This window comes from Solanum dulcamara, chromosome 12 (genome assembly GCF_947179165.1).
Source record: "Solanum dulcamara chromosome 12, daSolDulc1.2, whole genome shotgun sequence".
Taxonomy (NCBI): Eukaryota; Viridiplantae; Streptophyta; class Magnoliopsida; order Solanales; family Solanaceae; genus Solanum; species Solanum dulcamara.
In genome coordinates, this window is record NC_077248.1 from 14,185,163 (window position 1) to 14,198,472 (window position 13,310).

The 13,310-nt window shown below is 39.5% G+C and overlaps 1 protein-coding gene across 1 annotated transcript; it reads right to left on the reverse strand.

The window, feature by feature from the left end:
* Positions 1 to 8,584: 8,584 nt before the first annotated feature.
* Positions 8,585 to 9,553, reverse strand: LOC129875616 (uncharacterized). Its single transcript, XM_055950908.1, has one exon. The coding sequence runs from the start codon at positions 9,551 to 9,553 to the stop codon at positions 8,585 to 8,587; it is 969 nt and encodes a 322-aa protein (XP_055806883.1).
* Positions 9,554 to 13,310: the final 3,757 nt, after the last annotated feature.

The window sequence follows — 13,310 nt, forward strand, 5'->3', positions numbered from 1 at the left end:
GTGGCCGAGACTTTAGTTTCAAGTTGCCTACATATCTCTGGTTATACGAGAATCAGGCTGTGTGTAGTTCTGGATGGTAGAATCACAATAAATTTCGATCGAATTCAAAATTTGCCCCAGTGTTGAATTATGGTAATACCGAGTTCTCGCGGGTGATGGCGTACGGAGATGTTAGCGCGAATAGAACGAATATCATCACGCTCGAACCGAGGTTATTAGCATATTCTAGGATGTGGGAAATCAGGTTGGAGGCAATTCTAAGAAACAATCTCGGAATGAGAAATTCTCCATAGTAATTTCTACTGAAGACCTATGGTAGAGAAAGAAATATGAATTTTCAAAGCAAATTGCCCCAATATCGAGTTATGGTAATGTTGAGACATGAAAAAGTTATGCATAAAATTCAAATCCAAACTTTGAAAATCAAGTCGAGTTTGAGTTCTAAAAGAGAATCCTTGACGTAGCTAGGGATGCTTGACATTCCACTAGCTTGCCCTAGTTTGCTGCTTAGAGGGAGTTCCACGTTGTAATGCGGTGCCCTGCAAATAGGTAAAAGAGTGAAAAGTACCTGTCGCAGTTCCAAAATAATAAATTAAAATATTAATGTAAAGAGTAAAGTGTAGATATCCAAACGATTATTGATGTCTTTGTCTTGTAGGATGAATATGATGTAAGCAAAGTAACTGATAATGTAAAACCTCCATCTGGCAGAGTGATTGTAATGTAATGCCTGCATCCAGCTGTGTAAAGCTTGTAATGTAATGCCTGTATCCGGCAATGTAGAGCTTGTAAATGTAACGCCTGTATCCGACAGTGTAAAATTGGTAATGTAACGCCTGTATCCGGCGGTGTAAAACTTGTAATGTAACGCCTGTATCCGGCGGTGTAAAAGTAATGTAAAGCATGTATCCGGCGGTGTAAAGCTTGTAATGTAACACCTGTATTCGACGGTGTAGAAATTGTAAATGTAACGCCTGTATCCGCTGATGTAAAGCTTGTAAAGTAATGCCTGTATCCGGCGGTGTAAAATTTGTAATGTAATGCCTGTATCCGGCGATGTAAAACTTGTAAAGTAACGCCTGTATCTAGCGGTGTGAAACTGTAATGTAACGCCTGTATCTGACGATGTAAAACTTGTAAAGTAACGCCTGTATCCGGCGGTGTGAAACTTATAAATGTAACGTCTGTATCCGACGATGTAAAACTTGTAAAGTAATGCCTGTATCCGGCGGTGTAGAGATTGTAAAGTAACGCCTGTATCCGACGGTGTAAAATTGGTAATGTAAATTTAACTGTAGATGTACGACATTGTAGTATACATGCTCCTGATCGAAGGAGTTTGACGAGGTTTGCTATGTACAACCTCTAGATGGTGGAGTTTGGACTATTTGGTATATACAACCTCCAGACGTCGAAGTTTGGATGATATTTGTTATATACAGTCTTCAGACAACGGAGTTTGAATGATATTTTCTATATACAGCCTCCAGACGGTGGAGTTTGAATGGTGTTTGCTATATACAGCCTCCGATCGACGGAGTTTGAATGATGTTCGCTATATACAATCTTTGGTGGATATATACAATCGAACGGTGATGGCTATATACAGCCTCCGGTCAGTGGAGTTTTGAATGGTGTTAGATGGCGTTCTCCAATCGAGGGAGCTTATTTGACGCAGTTAGACAATATTCTTCGACGGAGGAGTTGTTGACGAGGTTAGATGACAAGCTCTAATTGATGGAGTTATATTTGACGAAAGTAAACTATCCTATTTATCCTATGGGGGCCCCCCTTGTCTTCAGTGTTTTGATCCGGATCTCGATCGTACATGCAAAGATTTAAAGGGAAATTCTTTAGACAGCACATCAAAGTATACAATATTTCCGATAAATAAGGTAAGGGAAGAATATTTTGGCTTATGATTTTGAGAAGTCGAATGGCATCTGTAGTCATCCTCTAGACTTGAGGTTGTCTTCCTCGATCTTCTGTTTTCCTGCGCTCAAAGAAAATTTTAGTTTGGGAGGGGGTGTTGACTTGTATCGACTCGCTGATTCAGGCCTCGTCACCGGAAACATCCAATACCTCTATAGTCCGTCCGTAGTATCTTAACATAGAGACTTAGTAGGTGGAATAGTAGAGAAGCATTTATTTTAAAAAATAAGTAAATAAATGAATAAAAATAAATAAATAAAAATAATAGTTTGTTTTTTGACAAAAGAGTATATCATATATATATATATATATATATATATATAGAGAGAGAGAGAGAGAGAGTAATCCTTGATCATCTTAAGGTTATGACATGATTTGGAATCCATCGTGCTTCTCCGTATCCAAATGTAATCTTTCTTGTAGTCTTGTTCTTTGATGATGCTTCTCTTGACTTATTCACGAGATCCTTCACGTTCTAATGATACCTAACTAAAGGAGAGTTTTCTAAGGTATGACCGAACCCTTAAGGTTGCCTACGTATCCCCAAATGGGAATCAGGTCTGCACGTAGTTCGAGGATAAGAAATGAATATTATGCAATACAATGACCGAGCCTGACTCAGGCTGTCTACGTATCCAAGTGGAATCGGGTTAGGACGTAGTTCAATTACAATTGAAAAGTGAAACTATAAAGGGACCGAATCCGGCAAGGATTGCCTACGTATCCCGCCGAGGGAAGTCAGGTCGAGCGTAGTTCTAAATACATGGAAATGATGTTTTTGGATTTTCTAAAAAAGAACCGAACCCGACGTGGGCTGCCTATGTACCCCACCGTGGGAAGTCAGGTCGATACGTAGTTTTGTTTACATGGAATTTAAGAGTAAAAATAAAATAAAAAATGAAAGCTAGTCTTGATGTCTTCAGATGTAGTACTTCTTGATGGAGTCTGAGTTGATTGGCTTCGTGCTCACTGTGCCATCCATTTCTTCTAAGATTACTGCTCCTCCGGATAATACTCTATGAACCATGTAAGGACCTTGCCAGTTTGGTGCAAATTTCCCCTTAGCTTCTCCTTGGTGAGGAAATATCTTCTTCAATACTAATTGTCCTGGTGTGAACTGTCGAGGCTTGACTTTCTTGTTAAATGCTTTGGCCATCCTGTTTTGGTAAAGTTGACCATGACAAACTGCATCCATTCTTTTTTCATCAATGAGCATCAACTGTTCAATCCTGCTACGAATCCATTCTGCATCATCTAAACCGACCTCTTGAATAATCCTTAAAGATGGTATTTCCACTTCAGCAGGTATTACTGCTTCTGAACCATAAACCAACATATAAGGAGTTGCCCTAGTGGAAGTTCTGATTGTGGTACGATAACCGAGCAGAGCATATGGTAACTTCTCATGCCATTGTCTGTGACCATCCACTATTTTCCTCAAAATCTTCTTGATGTTCTTGTTTGCTGCTTCAACTGCTCCATTCATCTGTGGCCGATAAGTTGTGGAATTTCGATGAGTAATCTTGAATCGCTCACAAATTTCCTTCATAAGATCGCTGTTGAGATTTTCCGCATTATCTGTTATAATTGATTCTGGAATCCCGAATCGACAAATGATATTGTTACGAACAAAATTTGCCACGACTTTCTTAGTTACTGCCTTATATGTCGAAGCTTCGACCCATTTTGTAAAATAATCGATAGCCACAAGGATGAAACGATGTCCATTTGATGTAGGAGGCTCTATGGGTCCAATTACATCCATGCCCCAAGCGGAAAATGGCCATGGGGAACCCATAACATTGAGCTCATTTGGTGGAACTCGTATAAAATCTCCATGCACTTGGCATTGATGACACTTCTGCACGTATCGAATGCTATCTTCTCCATGGTCATCCAAGAATATCCAGTTCTTAAGATCTTCTTAGCCAGAGTGAATCCATTCATATAAGGTCCACATGTTCTTGCATGTATTTCTTCTAAAAGCCTCGTCGCTTCTTTGGCGTCAACACATCTCAGCAACCCTAAATCCGGAGTCCTCCTATACAAGATTTCTCCATTAAGAAAAAAATGATTGGACATTCTTTTTAAAGTCCGTTTCAACTTGCTCGTGGCATCTTCAGGGTATTCATTGCCTCTATCATTCTCTTGATGTCATAGTACCATGGTCTTCCATCCATTTCCTCAACAACATGAAAATAATACGCATGTCTATCATGTAATTTTACTTCGATAGGGTCGATGTAATTCTTGTCCGGATGTTGAATCATAGAGGATATTGTCGCTAAAGCATCGGCAAATTCATTTTGAGCTCGAGGGACATGTTTGAATTCAATACTTGTGAATTTCCTACTCAACTCCTTTATGCAATGCAAATAAGGAAGGATTTTCACATTCTTAGTAGCCCATTCTCCTAGCACCTGATGAACCAATAAATCAGAATCACCTATGACCAAAAGCTCTTTGACATTCATGTCTATGGCCATTCTAAGTCCGAGAATACAAGCTTCATACTCTGCCATGTTATTAGTGCAATCAAACCTAATCTTGGCTGAAATTGGGTAATATTGACCCTTTTCTGAAATTAAAACCGCTCATATTCCAACTCCTTTGGAATTTGATGCTCCATCGAAAAACATCCTCCAACTATCGTATCGTTTTGATACGTCTTCTCCTATAAACAATACTTCTTCATCAGGGAAGTAAGTTTTGAGTGGCTCATAATCTTGATCCACTGGATTTTCTGCGAGGTGGTCAGCCAAGGCTTGTCCTTTGATGGCCTTCTGTGTCACGTACACAATGTCGAACTCGCTCAACAAAATTTGCCATTTTGCCAATTTACCTGTAGGCATTGGCTTCTGAAATATGTACTTTAGTGGATCCATTCTTGAGATCAAGTACGTGGTGTATGCAGACAAGTAATGCCTAAATTTTTGCGTGATCCAAGTCAAAGCGCAACATGTTCGTTCCAATAAGGTATATCTTGCCTCATACGGTGTGAACTTCTTACTCAAGTAGTAAATGGCTTGCTCTCTTCTACCTGTCTCATCATGTTGTCCCAATACTCATCCAAATGTATTGTCCATGACAAATAATTATAATAGCAACGGCCTCCCAGGCTCAGGTGGGACCAATACTGGCGGGTTGGATAAATATTCTTTGATTTTATCAAAAGCCCTTTGACATTCCTACGTCCATTTTGTGGCAGCATCCTTCTTTAGTAATTTAAAAATGGGTTCACAAATTATGGTGGATTGTGCTATGAATCGACTGATGTAGTTAAGCCTTCCCAAGAAACTCATCACATCCTTCCTGATCTTCGGGGGAGGTAATTCTTGAATTGCCTTAATCTTAGAAGGATCCCACTCTATGCCTCTCCTGCTAATAATGAACCCTAACAGTTTTCCTGCAGGTACTCCAAATGCACACTTTGCTGGATTCAATTTTAGATTATACTTTCGCAACCTCTCAAAGAATTTTCGCAAATCATATAGGTGGTCCAAACTCCTTTTGGATTTAATAATGATATCGTCCACATATACTTCAATCTCTTTGTGGATCATATCATGAAAGAGGGTGGTCATGGCCCTCATATAGGTTGCACCAGCATTTTTTAGGCTAAATGGCATTACTCTATAGCAATACACCCCCCATGGAGTGATAAATACTGTCTTTTCTGCATCATTTTCATTCATCAGTATCTGGTGATATCCCGCAAAACAATCGACAAATGATTACAATTCATGTTTTGCACAATTATCGATGAGTATATGAATATTTGGGAGAGGGAAATCATCCTTAGGACTAGCTCTATTGAGATCTCGATAGTCTACACATATTCTGATCTTCCCATCCTTTTTTGGCACTGGTACTATATTGGCCAGCCAAGTGGGGTAATTTGTGACCCTCACAACGTTTGCCTCAATTTGCTTGGTTACCTCCTCTTTAATCCTTAGACTCAAGTCTAGTTTGAACTTTCTTGTCTTTTGTTTAACATGTAGGAAGTTGGGATCAATTGGTAGTCTGTGTGAGACGATATTGGTGCATAACCCCGGCATATCGTCATAAGACCAAGCAAATATGTCGATATGTTGCCTAAGTAATTCTATTAACTCCTTCTTTCTTTCGGCCTCCAAATGTATGCTAATTCGTGTTTCCTTCACAGTTTCCTTATCTCCTAAGTTGACAACCTCTGTTTCATCCATATTAGGCTTCTCCTGTCTCTCGAACTGCTCGACCTCTTGTGGTAGGTTTTCAGGCATAATGCTTTCATCATATTCTTCGTGATCGGGTTCATTATTTTCACTTTGCTCGATGGATTCATTACATGTCATAACCGTTGAATTAGGTTTTTTAATACGAATGCTGAAAAGTATAAAAAGGCAAGTAAAATAAATAAGTAGGTAAAATAATGAGACAGTTTTAAAGAAATCAAAGACTTTTATTTAAAAACGTTCTAGATTTTTTAGAAAAAGCAACCAAAAACAAAGATCAAGCATGATACAAGCCTCAACTTTGATCATTCAAATTTAAAAATACAAAACTACGTTCCACACTACCAGGACTCTTGTCGAAATAGGGACGGACTGATGGTCCAATTCTGCAAGCTTTCTCCAGGCTTGGAATCACGGATGCTCAATTTGCGGAGATCGATCTCTTCCTCTTCTCCAATCATGGCCACGAACAAATTTCCTATTCCTTCTACTATGTCATTGTCAGATGCGTGATCTAGAATCGGAACTTGCTCTGGTACAAACGTTGTCTTGATGGATCCCCTATTGTGGACTCATCCCGATGTAGATCCATATCCGAGTCCAGTGGTACCTTTCTGATGCTTTAGCTGGATGGGTTCAACTATGCCATTGGCCCTGGGTCCAAGTCCTGTCTTAGGCTGATACCCGTATTTCAACATCTCTGCTGCGACCATCTTCGCTGCCCCTGACAATTTCACACCAACCGACTCTAACTTCTAGTCAACCTTCACAGCTTGCATGATTTCTAAAGTGTAAAAAATGGCTCCATCTAATTCCTCAGTTACTGCAACAGAATTGACAGAATAAATGGGGTGATTAAGCTCCCCATGAACAGTAACTTCTGCATGACCCCACTCAAACTTTAAACATTGATGAAGAGTTGAAGGAACTGCTTTTGCCATATGGACCCATGGTCTTCCCAACAGCAGGTTATAGTTTGATGACACATCCATCACTTGAAATAAGACAGGGAATGCTGCTGGTCCCACTTGCAATGTGAGATGGATTTCTCCAATGACGCTTCTCTATGCTCCATCAAAAGCTCTAACCTTTACACGACTTTCCTCTATATCTCCCATATTTAAACCTAAAACTCTCAGAGTTGTGAAAGGGTAGATATTACATCCAGAACCGCCATCAATCAGAACTCGGGTCACAATCTTATCACGACATTTGACCGCAATATGAAGTGCTTGGTTGTGTCCAATCCCTTCTGTTGGTAGCTCATTATCATGGAAAGAGATTTTGTTAGATTCCACTACTCATCCAATTGTTGCAGCTAAGGTTTCACTTGTGGTCTCTTTTGGAATGCAAACCCCATTTAACACCTCCATCAAAGCATTCCTATGTACCTCAGAACTCATTAGTAAAGACATTATGGATATATGAGCCGATGTCTTCTTCAGTTGCTCTTCGACTGAATAGTCTTTTGGCTGCATCTTCTCCAAAATTCCGTGACTTCAGCATCGGTAACATTCTTCTTGGGATTCGGTTCCTTCCCAAGAACTCCTCGATTCAGATCCTCTGGAGCATAGCACCTTCCCAACCTAGTCATTCCATGAGCCACAGCGGCGTCAATCATCTTGCCCTTGGCTTCTGTTTTATAATCCCATGGGACTCCTTTGGTGTCAAACTCAGCCTTTCTAGCAACTGTAGTGGTTACTACAACTCTCGGGAGATATGTTTGGACAGTAAGAGGTTCCCTTAGCTGAACAGTGATAATAGGTTGCACTGGAGATGCAGTGGCAGCTTCTTCGGCGTTCCAGACAGGCGCGATGGTTTCTCCCAAGTTGTACTCTTCTTCTAGAGAAATCATGTTGACTTCTCGATTCTCATGATTTGGCAAAGGGTTGTTGTTCACATTCGGAGGTGTTGGAGTGCATTTTATTATTCCTCTTTTGATCAACGTCTCAACCTGGGTTTTTAAGCCATAACAATCTTCTGAGTCATGCCCTTGGATTCCCGAGTGGTAAGCGCATCGCTTGTTTCCATCAAAATTGTAAGGGATTGGGTCGGGGAGTTTTCCCTCAACTGGCTGTAGTACTCCTGCTATCCTCAACCTTTTAAACAATTGAGCATAAGGTTCGGCAATGGGTGTGTAGGTGCGAGTATTTCTGGCTTCGAGATTTGGACGTGGTCTTGGCATATATGCTGGTCTGTTTTGGTGGGTTGGTGCTTGGAGTAGGACATGTGGTCTTGTTGGACTTTGGTATGTTGGTGCTCAGGGTGGATTATAGTGTGGTTGGGTATTATATACCGGGTACGAGGTGTATGAAGTATGTGCAATAATTTGGGGATTATTGGGGTATTGGTGGGATTGTCCTACATGTTGGTAATTGACGACTGAAACATCCTCCTTTTTCTTCTTGATGCCACCAATGGATCCTGATTGTATGGCCTTACTTGCAGCTTGCAATGCAGCCATCTTGACCCGATTTGATGCCTTCCTCTATAAAATCTCCCATCTTGACCAATTCTGCAAACTTTTGGCCCATCATTGACATCATCTTGTCAAAGTAGATACCTTCTTGGGCTCGAATAAAGTATTTTGAGAGCTCACTCTCATCGAGCGGTGGTTGAACCCTTGCAGCCTCAGTTCTCCTATGTCGTGCATACTCCTGGAAGTCCTCCGATGGTTTCTTTTGTATGTTGGCTAATGAGAACCTGTCCGCAGTGATTTCGGTATTAAATCTGAAACGATTCATGAAATCCTCAGCCATTTCCTGCCAGTTATACCATTTGCGAGGATCCTGGCGTGTATACCAAGTCAACGCTTCTCCAGATAGACTTCGAATGAACAACTTCATTCTTAGCTTCTTATTTCTCCCTACACCGACTAACTTGTCACAGTATGCCCTCAGATATGCATGAGGATCGCTCTTTCCATCAAATACGTCAAACTTTGGGGGCTTGTATCCTACCGGCATGTCAATATCTGGGTGGATGCATAAGTCATCATAATCTAGGCTCTCTGTTCTCCTAGTGACTTGTAGGTTTTTTAATGCCTTTCTTAGACCTCGAAGTTGAGCGTCTATTGACTTATCTTCTTTCAATCGAGCATCCTTCTCCATTTCTGCATATTGGTCAACCTCATACGGGACTTTGACCCTAGCCGGTGTCGTGAAAGTAGGGGCCTCAACAGCATATACAGGCGGGATCTGTGAATCATAAGGAGCGACGGTGTGTGCTCTAAATATCTGGTTTGTCACTGGGTATGTAAGTGTGACGGGGTCTTGAGTGGGAAGGTCAGGAGCAGTCCTGAATGCAAATGGATGAGCTAATGACGCTTGACCATGAACAGGAGCACGTTTAGGCATGTTTAGAGAATCTGCAGGAGGCAGGTCAGCTCTAGGGAAGTAGCTGGGCATCTTGAAACTTGGAAAGGTAGTAGCCTAAAGCTTGGCCAAGTCTCGCACTTGACGTAGTTCCTCTATCAAAATCTCAAGCTCTTGTGCCATGTGAGCCATCTTCTCATCATTTTGGATGTTGGCCATATTTTGAGAACTTTCAGGATATTCTACTGGTATCATTATGTTTGCAGCAATGTTAAATTCTTCTTCACCTGTCATCTTTCCCCTTGATCGAAGGTTATATCGTGAGTCAGCCAGTTCATAAGTCGACACAAATCAACGTTCTTTTAGGGATTAATAAAACAAAATAAAAAGAAAGAAAAAGGAAAGTATGTTAGTTTAGGAAAGATTTAAAAGTACAACAAGTATATAATACACATACATGCCAAGTTAACGACATTCAAATGTGTCCTATACGGAGCCTCTTTTTGCTAGAGGACGACCTATGTTGCAATCAATTTGATGATAAATGATCCATTAAACACATTTTGGATTTGGAATAACATAATTTTATTAATCAAAGATGCCTTGGATCTTTGCAATGAAGTACACGGGCAGAAACCTAAAAAAAGAAAAGTACATGGAGGTCATAAGGCGAACAAAAGGATGACAAGGCACATGATAAGAATGAAAATCTAAGGCCATGTTGGAGCGTCGTTATCATCATCATAATCATAATAGGGCCCTGGATAGTACTCCGAGAATTCGTCAATCTGGTTCGATCCTACCTCTTCGTCGAACCCTATCGATCCATACTCAGACTGAGCTTCTTTCTCTGGGTCCTCTTTCGGATCTTCTTCCGGATCTTCCTCTTCCGGCTCCTCAAGATATTCACGTGGATCCTCTTCAGGGTATTCCTCTGGATCTTCTTCGATCATTGGTATTAAATGATCTACTGATCCTGGAATTATTTGATTGTACATTGGTGTTGTGAATTCGATGTGAGGGAGTACCCCCTGCTTAACCCAATTAACCCATTGGTTGTCTGCAACACCTACAATCCCCTTTGTACTTGGCCGAGCCAAATGGCTCACGGTGGTACGCCACACATAATATTCTGGCGTGCACCATTTTTCATTTCCTGCCTTCATCGTAATCATGTGATCCCATTCTAATTGTAAATTCCTTATACGTGCTGTTGGGACCAAAATGAGATCATCCTCATGTAATGCCATATTTGTCCATAATAGTATGTCTTGGACAACTCCGAATTGTCGTAAAACTCGGAGAGGAGCATATGGCTGGATAACTCCTAACCTGATCAGATCAATGAAATAGAGGTGTTGCGTCCTGACAAAAACCGATCCTCCCGTCCAATAATACTTCCAATGGATGGAATCCCCTGTGAGGTTGGTCAAAAACAAACGCCACTCTTCCTCTCCCATAGGTGCGTCCCAATACCTAAGACGATCATTGTGGCTTTGGATCATATTACGAGCGTCTATAGTGTAGTCCCTTTGTGGTTCTCGGCAATAGAAGTGCTCTATTGCCCAAATCTGTAATAACAAATTACAGCCTCCAAAGAAGTTATGCCCCCTCGTGCATGCTGACAATGATCGAAATACTTCGGCGAGAATCATATGTACTAAGGAATAGTTGTGCGGCACCGTAAAAAGTTCCATTACAATTGGCAAAATATTGATATTTATTGAATGGAACCTCATTGGGAAGACCATATCCCCCAAGAAGGCCATCACAAATACCCTTGGTCGCATATGTATCCATTGCCTACGAGTGCAGGCAAATTCATCTCGGTGTTTATCGAAGCTCTCGAGACGACCAAATCTTTGGAAAAGATAATCCAACTTTACCTTCCCATTTTCTGCATTCCTTAGTGATGGCAAAATATGCAGCCCTAACAGCCAAGGAAACCTTCTGTACTTATGGTTGATGGACATATCGATATTTTTCCTCTTATCGGTAATTCAAGAAAATCACTAAATTCCTCTAGTGTTGAAGTGATTTCAAAATCCAAGAACTTAAAGGTCACGGTGCTTGGGTCCCAAAACTCCATCAGCAATATGACGAAGATCTTGTTGGCTCGAATTCCCATGAGCGACAACAAAGCACCTAAATGCCTTCTAATCTCAGACCCGTGTGCCCTACGAATGTTTTGCCACCATTTTGTATCGTGTGGGGGGCCGAAACAACCATCTGAATGTTTGAGAGGTTTTGGTTGATATTCATCTGAAAGAAAGGTAAGGGTATGATAAGTATGTTTATTCCAAATCCGTCATGTTTTTTTTTTTGGATCATTCATAACAATTTCCACATAAAATATGTCGTCAGGTGTATAAACCTTTGACAAAGGTTGGCTTTCCTAATTGCGAAAGACGATGCCTTGGATCGCCCCACTTAAGGGGTATGTGTCATGACCTACTTTCTAGAGTAAGATTTTTCCTAGATGTTCAAGAGTGGGACTGAATGTCTGCGAGAAAGCACACTAATCTTATTGCGCCTACTCTGAAACTAAGGAATCCAAAAGAAGGTTTGGGGGAGTGAGAGACACTCCCCGCGTGAACCAGTGTGTGTATTGTGTACGGCCAAGGACTCGATAGAAAGTGCAAGTGACAGTGTAAGGAAACTAGTAGCATATAGTGTTTTCAAACAAAACAAGGAGCACAAGTTTGGATTTAGCTTGCGTCCTTTCAAATAAAGAGTAATATAACAAATCATGATTAATTAATTAAAGCAAATAATAAGTAAATATCCCTTAATTCTAAAGCTAAATTTTACTAAGGTTAAAACCTAAAATGCTAAGTACATGGGGTATTCCCCAGCAGAGTCGCCAAGCTGTCGCACCCTATTTTCGAACGGAATCGAAATATTTCACAACATAAAAATGGCTATGCCTCAGATTTTGAAAATGTTTAGAGTCGCCACCTAATTTTAAGGAAAATATTAGGAAAACCATTTTTTTATGTAAATGTAAACTCTGTTTTGATCTACGAAACCGGTGAGATTCTAGGTAAGGGTTTTGGTTACTCGAGGGAAAGGTGTTAAGCATCCCTCAGAGCCTATCCGAAGATAGTCCTTAAAATTAGTTTTAGAAAAATAATTAGGGATATTTTAATCATTTATTTACTTTAGAAATATTTGATAATTTTTTTTTATTAATTTGCAAATAAGGACAAAATACAAGGCATGTTATATGTATGTTTACAATATCCACGAAAAATTAAATAGGAATATTTATTGTAAAAAATGAGTAAAAAAAATGTTTTTGAAATATGTGAAAATTTATAATCTCTCTATATATGTAGAAGTTGAGTTTAAAAGGTATGTGAATTTGTTACTTTATTATCTAGAATTTATATGTAAAATAAATAAATAAATAAAAGACAATAGATGGGTGTAAAATATAGCCATATATGTATTGTATAGTAAATATAATTTGAGTAAATAATCGATAAAATGGAGTTTTCATAAATAAAAATAGTATATAAGTGTTAAAACATTATGTAAAGTTTAGGGTCTCATATAGATTTATTATAAAATATGCATATATATGTTGTTTGAAGCTTATAAGATCTTATTATTTTATTTATGTATAGGGACAAAATGATAATAAATATATATGTAATGAAATAATGTGTGTATTAAAGTGTAAGAATTTACAAAAAAAAAGAAAAATAGCATCGATAAAAGGGATAGTATATATATATAAAAATATGTTATGTGTAACAAAGTAATACATCAAGTATAGTAAAGATTAGTGTAAAATAAAATAAAATAATACCTTGTATGTATGACATATATATGTATATACCTTGCA